Source organism: Myxocyprinus asiaticus, chromosome 3, assembly GCF_019703515.2.
Source record: "Myxocyprinus asiaticus isolate MX2 ecotype Aquarium Trade chromosome 3, UBuf_Myxa_2, whole genome shotgun sequence".
Lineage (NCBI taxonomy): Eukaryota > Metazoa > Chordata > Actinopteri > Cypriniformes > Catostomidae > Myxocyprinus > Myxocyprinus asiaticus.
In genome coordinates this window covers 49767626-49783646 of record NC_059346.1, presented here as the reverse complement: position 1 = coordinate 49783646, position 16021 = coordinate 49767626, and the positions used below count along the sequence as shown (strand labels likewise).

The following is a 16021-nucleotide window of genomic DNA, read 5'->3' as shown; positions in this document are numbered from 1 at the left end:
TTTGTTTGTTTGTTTTTGTTAAAATTGTTCTAAGTAAAATATTGTTATCAAAAGTTATTAATTCTTGTGTGCTACTGCCAAATGATAATAATGTGCCAACTGCAAGAAATGACATTAAAACAGACGATTTCTGACTGGTTGTACAGTGCAATCAGAGATACTGTCTGGTGCAGCTCAATGTTGGCAAAAATCTATACAATTAAATGAGTTCACCTGAAAATATACAAATTATCTCATCATTTACTGTTGTTTACTGTCTTTATTTTGCTAAGCACAAAGATTTTTAGAAGAATATTTCAGCTCTGTAGGTCCACACCATGGAAGTGAATGGTGACCAGAACTTTGAAGTGCCAAAAATAAATAAAGGCGGCACAAAAGTAAATTTTTTTTTTTTTTTTTTTTTTTGGCTACTCAAACATCTCTTCTGATAGAATAAGTAATTTATTTAATTTAATTTGGAAAGTGTAAGAATATTAAGGAAGAATATGTATTTACTATATATATATATATATATATATATATATATATATATATATATATATATAAGATATTCACTAGTTTAATACAAGTAATTTTGTGGAGAATTTGAAGAATTGTATTGTGTCTCCCCGTATGCACTATTAATGTGTTTTTGGAGAGAGAGAGAGAGAGAGAGAGAGAGAGAGAGAGAGAGAGAGAGAATTTCTAATGCACATGCGCACTGCACAGGAAATACTTCCAAACAAAGAGGAAACGCTCGTATGATTTAAAGGGGACTGTACTAAAGTCTCTCTAGCAAGTCAGTCCACTGTCGGCCATCTTTGTAACGCTCTCGGGAGACTATTTCCAGTCATGCCAGTGCAGCTCCTTTCTACTTGAATGAAGAAAGACTAAAATCTCAAAAACGGTTGGTCATGATTACGACCAAAGAATATATTTCAAATCAGTAATTAAATCTGACAAGACTGGTATCATAAATTGTGATTCTTTACCTCACATTACGCTACAAAACGCAATTTTCCCGTCTTGTATAGCTAATGAGCATGCGCGTTCTAGAGTTGATTGACAGTCGATGTCTGTATCTAAAAGGTGATTGGCTCTTTTACCTGTAAGGCGGGACTTCCTTTCTACATCCGTTGACCGTTGGGCGCTAGAGCTTCATGGTTGGGCATTCCAGTTTCTCCCATTCATTTTAATAGAAGTGGCCCGTCTCTGCTAAATTATCTCTGACTGTACACAGTCCGCAGATCATCCTCTTTGACTACTACAGTACATATTTAAGTTGTTCTTAAAATGCAAATCATTACATGAGAAGCCTGGAATCAATGGAAATGCAATAAAAACAGAGGTAAATTGACATTCATTGACATTAACGTCTGCCACAAAGCTCAGCTAAGATTAGCATGCGTGCTAATTCCACGTTGATAAACAAAGCGACACGTAAACAGTGCCACCCGAAAATGAATGCGACTTATTTAACGTTCTATTATTATCGTGTGGTAATTTCGGCACATGTTATTTGAGACGTTATATTTTTCCTGGAGCCGTTTGGCTAAGGTTACCTGTGATTATATTTAAATTTCATTGTGTTAGCAGTCGTTAGTACAATGCAGCTTGTCCGCCCCCTCACAGCCTAGATTTACACACAATAGTTAATTTAATCGGAAAGATGTTTAAATAGCCCTGAATGCTTTTTAAACATTAAAACTGTTCTTCTCTTTTTCTCAGATTCACCACTGCTGTGTAGGATGGGATCTTACTGAACTTTATGCAAAGTCTTTGCTTTGGCGAGGCATTAAGGACACTCTGCACATCATCTCTGCCAACACTTTGTAAAAAAAAAAAAAAAAAAAAACTTTATTTAGTGTAACTCAAAGTCATCAATATCTCCAGTTTTCTAGGATTCTTCTATTTAGTTGGGGCTTTGTATCTAGCCCCAGTGGCGTATTTTTCTGAGCCACAAATACGACAACTTCTGCAGCTGCACCTCTGGCTCTTATTTCCACATATCTTGGCCTAAGTTGCAAAGTGAAAGGCCAGACATGGCAGAACAGAGGTACTGTGTGGAATATGCCAAGCGTGGCACTGCGGGCTGCAAGAAATGCAAGGACAAGATAATGAAAGGACTGGTGCGCATTGGCAAAATAGTGCCAAACCCGTTCAGTGAGTCTGCAGGGGAAATGAAGGAGTGGTACCACGTGAAGTGCATCTTTGAGAAGCTTGAGAGAGCTCGTGCTACCACAAAGAAAATCGAGGATATCACAGAGCTGGAGGGATGGCAGGAACTTCAGGATGAGGATAAAGACCTAATCAATAAACATGTTTCAGGTATTGGAGTGCTGTGCCCTATGAGTGTTTTGTTGTTTTTGTTTAGTTTACATCAGCCATTACTGCAGACCTGGCATGTGCTAAGGAGCCTCTCTTCTCTTTGACAGAATTGGCAGCCAAAGCCAATGCAAGCCCTAAGAAGAAAGTGCAAGCTAAGTTAAATAACAGCGGGCAACTGTCAGCACCGCTGGCTGATCCAACAGTCAATGCCCCTCGCAAGTTTTCTGGCTTCACAGGTACAAAACTCAAAAAAACTCAGACACAAAATGTTATTTTACTTGCATGTATCATGCTAAATGTAACTGCATTTTTGTTAAAGCATAGATGTAAACATTAGATACAAGGCCAAAAATGAACTATTTCCACACCTGCCGATGGCCGTGAGGAGAACTGAGAAAACATAACGTCCATTTAAATACATTTTTGCCCCCATGATACTTTTGTTAAGTTTGGACCATAATGATATAGATGCATAAACCTGATTTGTCATTTTATGTTCTCATGCTCTTCTCTGCTAACTAAAGGAAATGTATGTCACCTTACAAACCACTCAATGTCCTCATTAGCTACCAAGGCTGGTTCGTCCTCTTCCAGTCCTGGACCATCTCCAGCCAAACCCACTCAGGGTAGTGCTTTATCAGCTCAGCTATGTGACCCCAACCATAAAGACTGCCTGCTGCGGGAGTTCCGCAAACTGTGTGCCTTAGTGGCAGAGAAGTCGAGCTACAATGCAAAGACTGAGATTATCAAAGATTTCTTGACAAAAGGCTCTGGTGGAGGTGAGCATGTCTCTTTGGTGTCAACAGGATAATTTGGGCTTGTCATGAACAAATAAAAACTGATTTAAAATTATTTCAAAGAACATATTTTTGATTGTACGCTGTTTTTGCTCTGTTAATCTCCCTCTTCCATGTCTTTACAGATAAATTCAAAGGAGATTTGTATCTAACAGTGAAGCTTCTCCTCCCAGGAGTGATAAAGAATGTCTACAACCTCAATGACAAACAAATTGTCAAGCTTTTCAGCCGCATATTAAATTGCAATCAGGATGCGATGGTGCAGGACCTGGAACAGGTTTGCCACATAATTTTATGCATTTCTGTTGCATGGATTATTGGAAGTCAAATATTTGAAAAAGTTTATTCTTTTTTTTCTTCATATATATGTGTGTGTTTTGCCTGTTTCACATAGGGAGATGTTTCAGAGACAGTGCGCATGTTTTTCGAGGACTGCAAGTCTTTTCCCCCAGCAACCAAGAGTCTTCTTACCATACAGGAAGTGGATGCTTCACTCAGCCGTCTATCCCAGCTCTCCAAGGAGGATGAACAGCAGGCAGAACTACAGGATATTGCTAAAAAGTCAGACAAAATTCCCTATTGCATGACTGTTCTGATTAGCAGGCCCACACGGAATCTGTGCGCACAGAACGGCCATCATTCACCATCATCATCAGTTTCACTTTCACGCCCCTTGCATGTTAATTTCTTAAATATTATGGCTAATTTGATTATGCCATTAGCTACTGATAACACACTTCCGTTTAACACACTTTAGCATGTTTAAATATATTCTGCAAAATTACACAGATTCTACTATCAAATGAATAAATGCATTTTACAGCAAAATTATTACAGAAAATGTAGGGGCAGAGTCTGCAAATTCCCTCTGGTCGTGCTGATCAGTAATGTTGTAATGACTTTATTATTATAAAAAAAAAAAAAAAAAATATTTGAAAATAACACTATGCTTTTAGATTTTATGAAATGTAAGAAAAGTGCTCACTTAAACTGTTTATTGATTCCCAGATGCACAGGAAATGACCTGAAGTGTTACATCCGCCTGGTCAAACATGATCTTAAAATAAATTCTGGCGCTAAGCATGTGTAAGTGATGCTATACTAGGCTAACATACTATCATATACCTAAATGCAATCTGTTTGTTCTGTCATACTCAGTGTAAACTTTCTCTCATCAGCTTGGATGCCTTGGACCCCAATGCCTATGATGCCTTCAGAGCCTCTCGTAATCTTGGTGATGTAATTGACAGGGTACTTCGGAACCAGCAGCATGCCTCTAATGGAACAGGGCCGAGAAAGACCCTGAGTGTGGAGGCGTCTCTGATGACTCCTGTACAGCCAATGCTGGTCTGAATCTCTAGTTCTCCTTCACCCTATTCTTCATTTACAGGTTACATTCAATATTAGGAATGTGCAAAACCACATATTTTCAGAATTGACTAGTCAGTGGGTTATCTGAACAACTAGTCGGTCTTAGGAAAGCCCTGTATAATTAGGTCGGTTTAGAGTTGTGTCCACCAAACGCCAATCTGACACTTAGCCATATGTGGATGGATGAAGTACAGCACTTTAATAGGGTCACTGACATATAAACAACAGATCAATAGGCTAAATAACTATAACCTTTTATTGCACAAAACTGTCATAGTAAAAAAAATATGCGGAGACATATGCTTCCATGCACAGGCAAAACGCAGTAAGTATACATTTTTGTCAAAATTGTGTATCTTCGACTGTTCCATCCTGTGGCAGATGGATTTGGCTTAACAATGCTAAGATTCAGAGAAAACAAAGTGTTCTTTTGGAGTAACTACAAAATTGACACCAAAACCAAGAAACTTTAAAGCCAGTTTTAGTGTTGGCATAGTTACTGCATTTTGCCTTTGCAGTATTGATTATATATAACTTCTGTTATACTCCAGGATGTGATTTTTCCGGATTAATGTGGAATTCTGTTTTTTCCGACCCAAAAATGTGATCCACGTGAATTCTCGATATGCTGTGCATTCTGTGTAGCACTTTTCACCCAGACGAGTCTCATTCAACCTTCCCTCGGGTGGAGCTGCTCCTGCTGCGTCATGCACATACTTTAGAGTTGAAAACGCATGAGATGGAGGCTACTGATTTTCAGTCAGGTTTATTTTAATTAATCCAGAGATATAAAAGCATATACATTATAGGATATAAAACGGGTTGAACTGTTGCCACAGTTGCTGACAGGTTAAAAATAGCTATTGTTCAAGCGTTGCGGATATTTGCAGTGAAAACGTGAAATTTAACTTCACATAAGAAGTAATCAGTGCCAATATGTCAAACCATTTGTATGTATAATCATAAACCCCTGCAGCCAGATGAATGTTTTCTCCCATTTATATTGGGAAATTCTTGCTTTACGGACTAAAATTTTTTTTGTGTGTGTGTGCTGATCAGTAGCAATGTGTTTGTCAAGAATTAATTTAATAAAATAAGGAATACATTTTGTCTGTAATCTAAGATCTTTGTGTATACACAATCTAGTGTGTGTGGTGGTTTGGGGGGGGGGGTGTTTGCTGTGCCACAGTCTTTGGCAGGTACATAGTCTCTGTTCTGTACATTTTCCTGCTTTTTTGTCCTTTTCCAATTACATGCCTGTAGACTCTCAGGACACTAAAACTGCTAAAAAGAAAATCTAAGCCTACATCATCACCTGACCCATCCCTCTTCAGTGTCAGAGATTTTTATCAACTGTTTGTTTGAACTTTAATTTATTCTTGCAGGCAGAAGCATGTAAATCCGTTGAGTATGCCATGAAGAAGTGTCCTAATGGAATGTACTCTGAGATCAAGTATGATGGTGAGCGTGTGCAGGTCCATAAGAACGGCGATCACTTTAGCTACTTCAGCCGCAGTCTCAAACCAGTACTCCCACACAAGGTCAGAACTTCCAGCAACTGTTAGCAGTTCAAATAAAATGCCAGGGGTTATTTATTTATTTGTTGAAATTGATCTACTTATTAAAAAAAAATAATTCTCCCGTAGGTCGCCCATTTCAAAGAATTCATACCGAAGGCATTTCCTGGTGGCCATAGCATGATCCTTGATGCGGAAGTTCTTCTTATTGACACAAGGACTAGCAAACCCCTGCCTTTTGGGACTCTTGGAGTGCACAAGGTAAACCACAGTGTATTGTGTCATTCATGTTCCTGAATTATTAATGGTGCTTACTAATGCACGATTACTGTTGCTCATAATCAGGGTTTGAGATGTGAACTCTTCACCCAATTGTTTGTGCTACGAGCAAGAATGATACCTTAAATTAAATGGCTTGTTGAAGAGAAGTGTGCTATTACTTTTCTAAGTGATCAGACCTGATGATTATGGCATGCAAGATGATAAAATGGGCTTTAAAGACTTTAGTTGAAGGGACCTGAACCATATCTAGGGACCAGAATATCATAGATACTTGGGGGATACTTGGGCTAATAAGCAACCACCCAGAACACCCTAGCATCTGAAAGCAATATGCTAAAAAAAAACACACAGCTTTATAAAGTCCTGGCAGCCTTTTAGTTTAAAAATCTAATTCCATTTATATTAAAAAGAGTGAGACATTTTGTTTTTGTTTATTCAGAAAGCAGCTTTCCAGGACGCTCAAGTGGGTCTGTTTGTGTTCGACTGCATTTATTTTAATGGCGTCAGTCTCATGGACAAGTGAGTCATCATCAAGAAACACATTTTTCACTGAACATTTGTTTAAATTCATGTTTTATTGCATGTACATTTGTCTTATTGCATGTTTTAAAGGCCGATAAAACACTAATCTTAAAGCCTGGTCGATATTTTTACATCAAGATTTTCATGCTTTCCAGGCCTCTCTGTGAGAGAAGAAAGTTACTCCATGATAATATGGTGGAAGTTCCAAACAGGATTCTGTTCTCTGAAATGAAGCATGTCACGGTCAGTGCTTCAGTGCTATTTGTATTGCTTTTTGTCCTCTTCCATCATGCTCAGTCAGACTTTGTTAATGTCCTCAGTATGCAAGTTTGTTTATTAATGTGTAGGCAGGTCAAGTAATTAAAGGTGGATGTTATGCCAACATTACAGTTTTCCTCAGGGCGGTTGTTTCCAGAAATGTTTAACAAATTAAATGATTTGTGTTCTAACAGAGAGCTGCTGACCTGGCAGAAATGATCACACGTGTCATCAGAGAGGGACTGGAGGGATTGGTTCTGAAAGATATCAAGGTACAGCATGGCTGTGTTTAGAATGAAATGCTAGCATACTGCACATTATATACCGTGTACTGCCTCTATTTTTGTAAGTATGAGAAACATTATGCAATATGCACCGATTTTAAATATACACTACTGGTCAAAAGTTTTGAAACACTTACTCATTCTTTATTATAATTTTTGTTCACATTTTAGAATAATGGTAAAGTCATCAAAACTATGAAATAACATAAATGGAACTATGGGAATTATGTTGTGACTAAACAAAATCCAAAATAAATCAAAACTGTGTTATATTTTAGCATCTTCAAAGTAGTCACCCTTTGCCTAGAATTTGCAGACATGTACTCTTGACATTTTCTCAACCAACTTCTTGAGGTATCACCCTGGGATGCTTTTTAAACAGTATTGAAGGAGTTCCCATCTGTGTTGGGCACTTATTGGCTGCTTTTCTTTATTATTTGGTCCAAGTCATCCATTTCAAAAAACATTTTTTTATTATTATTATTACATTTTAGATTTATTATGAAATAAATTAATATGGTGGCACAATTATATTTTTGTCTACAAAACTAATTTCAAACATTTAAGCATACGCCTTCAGATCAAAAGATTTTTAAGATCATGAGAAACATTTAGGTCAAGTGTTTCAAAACTTTTGACCGGTAGTGTACATGTCAAATGTAGTTGTATCACCATCCAGCTTATATTTCAGATGTGCTGCGTATTGTGTTAGATCACTTCATGCTAGACCTGGGCTTTATTGTTGTTTCAGGGGCATTATGAGCCAGGGAAGCGTCACTGGTTAAAGGTGAAGAAAGATTATCTCAATGAAGGAGCGATGGCGGACACTGCTGACCTTGTAGTGCTTGGAGCTTTCTACGGCAAAGGCTCAAATGGTCATTATCAGCAGCCCTAATTTTTAGAATAATCCAAATGATCCTTGGTTTAGAGCAATGCAATGGTTTAGAAATTTTTAGATCAGCTAGATCTGCACTTTTTTTAAATGATACTTGTTTTTACGTGCCACACAGGTGGAATTATGTCCAGTTTCCTCATGGGCTGCTATGATCCAGAATCCAGGAAGTGGTGCACTGTGACCAAGTGTTCTGGAGGCTACGACGATGCAACCTTAGCCAGGCTGCAGAAAGATTTGGACGTTATCAAAATAGGCAAAGTAAATCTCATGACTTAATAATTGTTTTGTTTTTTCTGTGCTATCACTTTCAGTATCAGATTTATTAAGTTGCATGTCGTAAGGTTCCTGTTCATCTCACTATTCCAGGATCCAAGCAAGATCCCTGGATGGTTGAAGATCATCAAGAACTATTACCCAGATTTCATTATCCGAGATCCACAAGTAAGACTGTGCCAATCCTCTTCCTAATATGACCAATGGGATGCATAATGTTTATGTGCTTGTAATGTGAAATGAGGTTGATGAAATTCTCTTACAAGCCTACAGTTACAGAATATGTGATGGAAAAAGCCAATGAAGAAACTTAATTGGCTCGTTATCTCTTTACGTTAGATGAATGTGTTAAATAGACCATGCAACACTTAAATATTTAAGATGTTTGTACTGTATTGTACTACAGACAGTGGAACCAAGCTTGTTATAGTTTGTGCAGTAAGTGTTTTGTATATTGAGGAAGAATACATTGTTTGCCAATGCTTACAGAAAGCACCAGTGTGGGAAATTACGGGAGCAGAGTTTTCTAAATCTGAAATGCATACAGCGGACGGCATATCCATCCGCTTCCCGCGTTGCACTCGCATGCGTGACGACAAGGACTGGAAGACTGCCACAAACCTTCAGCAGCTCAAGGTAGCCTGATTGACAAACAACATTTGCATATGTGTAAGCATTTTGCATAGAGATGCAACCAGGAACTACAGGATGCTATTTTATCTTCGCTATGCTTGAAAGCACATTTCTGACTAATTTTCAGCATTATCATTTTATTTTTGATGTACAAACTCTGATTAATGGGTTTTCTCATAAATATTGTTTGTACTTTTTGTATACTGTCAGGTTTGTGTGAAATGTGCTTTGTGTGTGTGTGTGTGTGTGTGTGTGTGTGTGTGTGTGTGTGTGTGTGTGTGTTAATGCAATATTGGAATCTTCCAATATTTTTTTTGTTTTTTTGTTGCAGGAACTGTATCGCATCTCTAAGGAGAATTGTGATTTTGAGGTGACAGCTGGTCCATCCAAAACAAGCCAGAATGACAAGAGCTCCTCGGGAGGTGACAGTGGAGACAGCTCTCCCTCAACATCTCATGGAGCTTCCACTGCAAACAAGTCCAGTAAGTTACCGGCATTTAACTGAACATGCAAGTATTGGGTAAAGGACTTCCTTTGAATAAGTTGGTTTATATCCATCAGATTCAATTCTTATGTGCTATAATTGTTCATCTTTTCAGAAAATGGCCATACCCCCAAAGCAAAGTCAGTGAAATTGGAATCACCCTCTCCAGCTAAGAGAAAACTACCCACAAAGAAACACAGTGCAAAGAAGGTTTGTTTTTACTTCACCTGAAGAACCCATAGATAAACTGTATAAATCATGCCTTTCTTACGTATTTGGACAGTGAGACACTTTGTCATTTTGGCTCTGTATGCCACCACAATGGATTTGAAATGAAGCGATCAATATGTGATTGAAGTACAGACTGTCAGCTTTAATTTGAAGGGATTTACAAATTGTGTGAACATTTTAGGAATTACAACATTTTACACCCCCATTTTCAGGAGCTCAAAAGTGGACAGCTGACTGAGAAGCTGTTTTATGGCCAATGTGTGGACTGTTCCCAGGTTATTTCATTAAAAGTTAAGCAGTTAAAGGTGGTGTAAGCGATTTTAGCCATTCTAGAATTTCCACAAGCTGTCCAGCTGATTGGTTTGATTAACCACACCCCCTTTTTTTTCCAAAGATACCAAATTATCTTTATTGAGACCAACACGAGCAGAAGCGTTGTCAAAAACCACAGTAGCAAAATTTCGCCTTCAACTGACAACTGTTATGATCAACATGGCATAAAAATGACATTATGCCTCAATAATTCGCTGCAACTACAATACTATGAGAACGTCCAAAATGATTGACAGGCAGAAAGCGTCATTGTCCACGGACACATTTTTGTTTGCTGTTTACAGAGTCTAGTGTGGTCACAGAGACAGGTGAGATCTCATGACACTTATTTCATTAATATCTTTCAGGGAGTAGTAAAATATTTTGCATACCTTTCCATACATTTTTCAATATTTTTATTTTTTTTATAGCACCTTTAAAACAAATGTCTGGAGCTGATTCCAAATGTAGAATTTTAATTTGGAAGCTTTTCCTGTAAACTCTGAACATGGGCATGTATGGCTGCCAGGGGAACTGGGTCACTTGTGTTTATAATATGAGTGCTGGCAGAAGCAGCAGAATGAAGTGTTTAGGGCAATACTATCTGTGCAGATTCAGCCAAATGCTCCAAAACTGAGAGGACGGCGCTTCACATTACTGATGGACAGTGACCCAAAACATACTGTGAAAGAATCCAAAGAGCTTTTCAAGGCAAAGAAGTGGAATATTCTTCAATGGCTGAGTCATCCACCTGACCTCAACACAAATGAACATGCATTTCACTTGCTGAAGACAAAACTGAAAGCAGAAAGACCCACAAACAAGCAGCAACTTCAGACAGCTGCAGTAAAGGCCTGGTAAAGCATTACCAAATCCTGGAATTTGGTGATGTCAATGGGTTCCAGACTTCAGACAGTCATTCATTGCAAAGGATTTTCGACCAAGTATTAAAAATGATCATTTTATTTATGATTATTAGTTTGTCCATTTACCTCTGAGACCCTGAAAATGGGGAGTATGTGTATAAAACATGCTGTAATTCCGTAACCATTCACCAAATTTGGATTTAAAGCTGACAGTCTGTTCTTCAATCACATATTTATTGTGGTCGCGTACAGAGCCAAAATGATGAAAAATTTCTTGCCTCATTTGCAGGTTGCTTTGTATAAAAGCATCTGCTAAATGACTGAATGTAAATGTGATGACTGTTATATAATGTATGCATTTGAGTTCTCTGAGCAACAGAGGGTGCACTCATTTCTATTTAAGCACATCATTAGTCATATCATGGTCAATTTAGCTGTCATTGCCCTTTCTCAAATCTCTGTGATCTTGTTTCACTTTAGATAAAGACAGAAACGGTTCACAGCAATGGACAAAGTAAATTGAAGACGTTGATTCCAACAACCGACCCAAAGAATGAAAAGGTTTGTTTTTTTGGTTGCTTTAGAGCTGTATAAAAGTGTGTGGTTTTTTTTTGTTTTTTTGAGTTAAAAAAAAAAATCCTATCCCATTTGAATATGCATAGACAACTTGGAGTAAGACATTCCGCTAAGTTAATTTCCCTGTAAATTGTGGGATGCTTGAGCATCCCAACAAAGCAATATTGGCTCAGTCAATAGCATTAGTTTGGGAAAAGACTGACCAACCAATATAAGATTCAAATACATATGGTGAAAAAGTAATTTGGGACATTTGTTTTTGCTATTTTCACCCAACAAATTGTGATTGAAGACCAGCAAATCTATCACAAGAAAACCCAGCTAGAATATAGTAATCTTAACAGACTTGCTTGTAATGTGCTCAAGTTTAGGTGTCCCGTATTACCCTAATTTGCCCTACTTTAAAGTAAGCTAAAATTACATTCAAAATTACATTTTAATGACCTCATTAAAACTCCATGATGCTCCTGTTATTCAAAGTCACTAAAACATTTTTTCTGTCTTTCTGCAGACTTTACTGGACATTTTCACAGGTGTGAAGCTCTACCTCCCAGACTCAGCGCAGGATTTTGAGAAGCTTCGTCGCTACTTCCTGGCATATGATGGAGATCTGGTGCCCGAGTATGACTCTGGTTCAGCCACGCACACACTGGCAAAGCCGGATGAGGACAGTCCGGCCCAGAGGGTCACCTCTGACTGGATCTGGGAATGCATCCGCAAGAGGAGGGTGGTTCCCCCTTGCTGAACTTCACAAAAAGACTGCCCTAAGGACATTAGCAATAAAGCTCAGGCATTTTTCTCCTATAGTGACATTGCTCTTTAGAGAACAGCAAACATGTTTCACCATAGACAGAGTAACAGCAATAATGCTGTCATTTAAGACCAACTGGGCTGAATGAACTTTATTCATTTTTTTAAATCAGCTTTACCACATTGTGGTATTGCACACGTTGTACTAGAAAACTGTCTGGTTCATAACTTCTCAAGTTTCGCTTTTGTCATTGCCTTAGACAGTGATATGTCTCACTATGGTTTCACATGTTTATGATTTTTAGACGTTTTGGTGTCATTGGTCAAAGTTGCCATTCAGTTATATTTAAGCAGTGTAATATTTGACTTCTATCATGATACACAGCCATTTCTCTGTTTTTGCAAAGATGTTCTAAAGTATGTTCTTGGGCACAGGACAAGTGATTAACAATTTATTAATAAGAGCCATGAGGCATGATTGTGGAAATAATAACTGTGTAGAATGAGAATTGGGTAAGAGCCTGTTAGCGTAGTAATGGTAGTTAAGTGTAATTTCAACTCTTGCAATCATTCTAATTAAAAAAGGCCTTTTATGCACAAAGAAAATAAATTTGTGGCTGAAATTAGTCGGTCTAGCGCACAGCAGGGAACCACAGTTCTCTATTATGAGTGATTGTGTGTTACGAGTGTCTGCATTACAATTCTTTTTTATTTTTTTTTCTATTCTTTTCCAATCAGGGTGATATTATTGCTTCCACAACCTAAAGTTTCAATGGGGATTTTAATGCAATTACCGGGGTAAGTTCATTTTCACTCAGATTGTTTGATTGATGTGGGTCAGAAAATCAAAGTGCCAACATAATGTAAAAAAAAATTTTTTTTTCAGAGACAGATTGTGTTCTTACAATCATATATGTACAAGATTACAGGAGAAACAGTTTTGTTTACAAATTCTATAATGTATCGGTCTCCCCCATGGTTGCATTTGAAATAACATATTTACACTGACTTTAAATATGTAATCTTATAAAGTCTCCATTAACAACCATTAATATTATCTCTGACATCACTGAATATTATGTTATCTAAATAATTAAAATATCATGATTGACTGCTCTAGTTTCTTCTTGCCGGAAATGGAGCTCCTCTCTTCAGGCCAGTGACAAAGATCAAACTCTTCTACCAGATGACAAGCCTGTAGATAAAAGATTTTACATTTTCTAACAAATCTACACATATGTGTTTTGTGGTCATTCTTGAAGGTCAAGACAATTAAGTCTTGCAAAAACAAAACCTGCGGATCGTAAGCTAGTGGATGAAGCTCTAGGGCTCTCCAATCTGTGCAGGAGTATACGTGTGCATGGAACATGGCTCCATGACTGTCCAAGTCCAGCTTTCAATTGTCCATTTTCATCTTTGGTCACATGGTTTGTCATCACACAAGCTTTAAGCACATTGATTTTTCATAACAGCATTTCAATTTTCTACTATATACAATGTTTGTAATAGTGTACTACACTACTCTGGATACTGTATCCCACAATGCAATGTGCCCGACTCCCTATTTGCAGTGTGGCAGATGAACTGGAAATAATAATCGGCAGCTATGTTTTACATCTTTGACTCATTATTTGATTGAACATAAAAAGCAATCCAAAATTAAGACAATTTACAAAAATTTGATTATAAATACAAAATAACTGTATTTCTAAGATGATAACTAGATGCCACTCTGAAGAATTGCTGTGGAGCTCAACAGCTCCTCATAGAGATCAGCTCCAGAGACGGGAGCCAAGAGCACAAGCCGAACAGCTACTAGAGCATTAAAAAACAAAATGTGTAGTGTTTAGCTTGTCTGTGTGATTAAGAGCATGAGACAATAAATAAAGGTGAGGCCTGAATAGGTGTTACCTTTTGTCTGGAAACAGTAGGAAGCTGAATAATCATTCCACATACTGTACATAACTTGTAAGACAATGAACACTTTTGTGCAAGTTCCTCTGGGTTAGATGACACAAAGTTTTCAACTGAAGAAAAAAAAAATGTATATTTAGAATTATTATAAGACCACAAGCAGTTACAGAGTATAATAAACTATATGTATGGGGGAAACTGCAGTGTTCAAACAGCAAAGATCATATTTACATGCTTTTAAGGTGTTTTTTGTTCGTTTTGGAGCTTGACAGCTGTGGTCACTATAAACTGTGGTTGCATGGACAAGAGCTGCATGAAGATTCTTAAAAACTTCTTTTGTGTTTCATGGACATATGGGTTTAAACAACTGGGGGTGAGAAAATAATGACAGAAATTTAATTTTGGAGGAAATATTTCTTTAAAACTGGAGAAGTATAAAACATATAACGAAAACAGAGAATATATAAAACCGGGTCAAATAAAACATAGTCAACACCTGTCCTGATGTCCTCTGGCTGTAAAGCCCTGATGAAATCTTAATTTAATCCAGGGCAGATAACTTCTTTCAAGACCACCATGACTCTTTGGATAGAATTTGAGAAAGCAACAACAACCAGAATCAGAATCAGAATGAGTTTTATTGCCAAGTATGCTTACACATACAAGGAATTTGTCTTGGTGACAGGAGCTTCCAGTGTACAACAATACAAAAACAGCAGCAAGACATAGATAATAATAAAAAATAAAACTAATTATACACATACGTACAGACACACACATACATATACATAGGTAGTGCAAATCTAATACAAATCTGTTATGTACAGTGTAAATGTTTTTTGGTTTTTTTTCTCAGAGGAATGAAATGGCAGAAGAGGTTGGATGTGTTGGATAAATATAAGAGAGACTAAACTGTGTATTGCACATTAATTATTGCTCAATGGGGCAATTTAACCGTTCATGAGATGGATAGCCTGGGGGATAAAACTGTTCCTGTGCCTGACGGTTCTGGTGCTCAGAGCTCTGAAGCGTCGGCCAGAAGGCAACAGTTCAAAAAGGTAGTGGGCAGGGTGAATGGGGTCCAGAGTGATTTTTCCAGCCTTTTTCCTCATTCTGGAAGTGTATAGTTCTTGAAGGGACGGCAGGGGGCAACCAATAATCCTCTCAGCAGTCCGAACTGTTCTTTGTATTCTTCTGATGTCTGATTTCGTAGCTGAACCTAACCAGACAGTTTTTGAAGTGCAGAGGACAGACTCAATGACTGCTGAGTAGAACTGTATCAGCAGCGCCTGTAGCAGGTTGAATTTCCTCAGCTGGCGAAGGAAGTACAACCAAAGCTGGACCTTTTTCACAATGGAGTCAATGTGGGTCTCCCACTTCAGGTCCTGTGAGATGGTAATGCCCAGGAACCTGAATGACTCCACTGCTGCCACAGTGCTGTTTAGAATGGTGAGGGGGGGTCAGTGTTGGGGTGTTTCTCCTAAACTCCACAATGATCTCCACCATTTTGAGCGTGTTCAGCTCAAGGTTGTTTTGACTGCACCAGACAGCCAGCTGTTCAACCTCCCTTCTGTATGCAGACTCATCATCATCCTGGATGAGGCCGATGACAGTGGTGTCATCTGCAAACTTTAGGAGCTTGACAGAGGGGTCCTTGGCGATGCAGTCGTTGGTGTAGAGGGAGAAGAGTAGTGGGTAGAGCACACATCCCTGGGGGGCATCAGTGCTGATTGTACATGTGCTGGAAAT

General features: G+C 38.1%; 1 protein-coding gene across 1 annotated transcript; it reads left to right on the top strand.

Annotated features, from left to right (window-relative positions):
• Positions 1 to 1184: 1184 nt before the first annotated feature.
• Positions 1185 to 13470, top strand: LOC127418285 (DNA ligase 3-like). Its single transcript, XM_051658811.1, has 21 exons — positions 1185 to 1327; positions 1708 to 2307; positions 2415 to 2543; positions 2874 to 3086; positions 3230 to 3381; positions 3499 to 3665; positions 4113 to 4190; positions 4283 to 4451; positions 5861 to 6016; positions 6122 to 6253; positions 6714 to 6793; positions 6952 to 7039; positions 7249 to 7326; positions 8090 to 8213; positions 8349 to 8491; positions 8600 to 8674; positions 8996 to 9142; positions 9471 to 9621; positions 9739 to 9833; positions 11513 to 11593; positions 12120 to 13470. The coding sequence occupies exons 2-21, from the start codon at positions 2022 to 2024 to the stop codon at positions 12351 to 12353; spliced, it is 2778 nt and encodes a 925-aa protein (XP_051514771.1). The 5' UTR covers positions 1185 to 1327; positions 1708 to 2021; the 3' UTR covers positions 12354 to 13470.
• The last annotated feature ends 2551 nt before the right edge of the window (positions 13471 to 16021 follow it).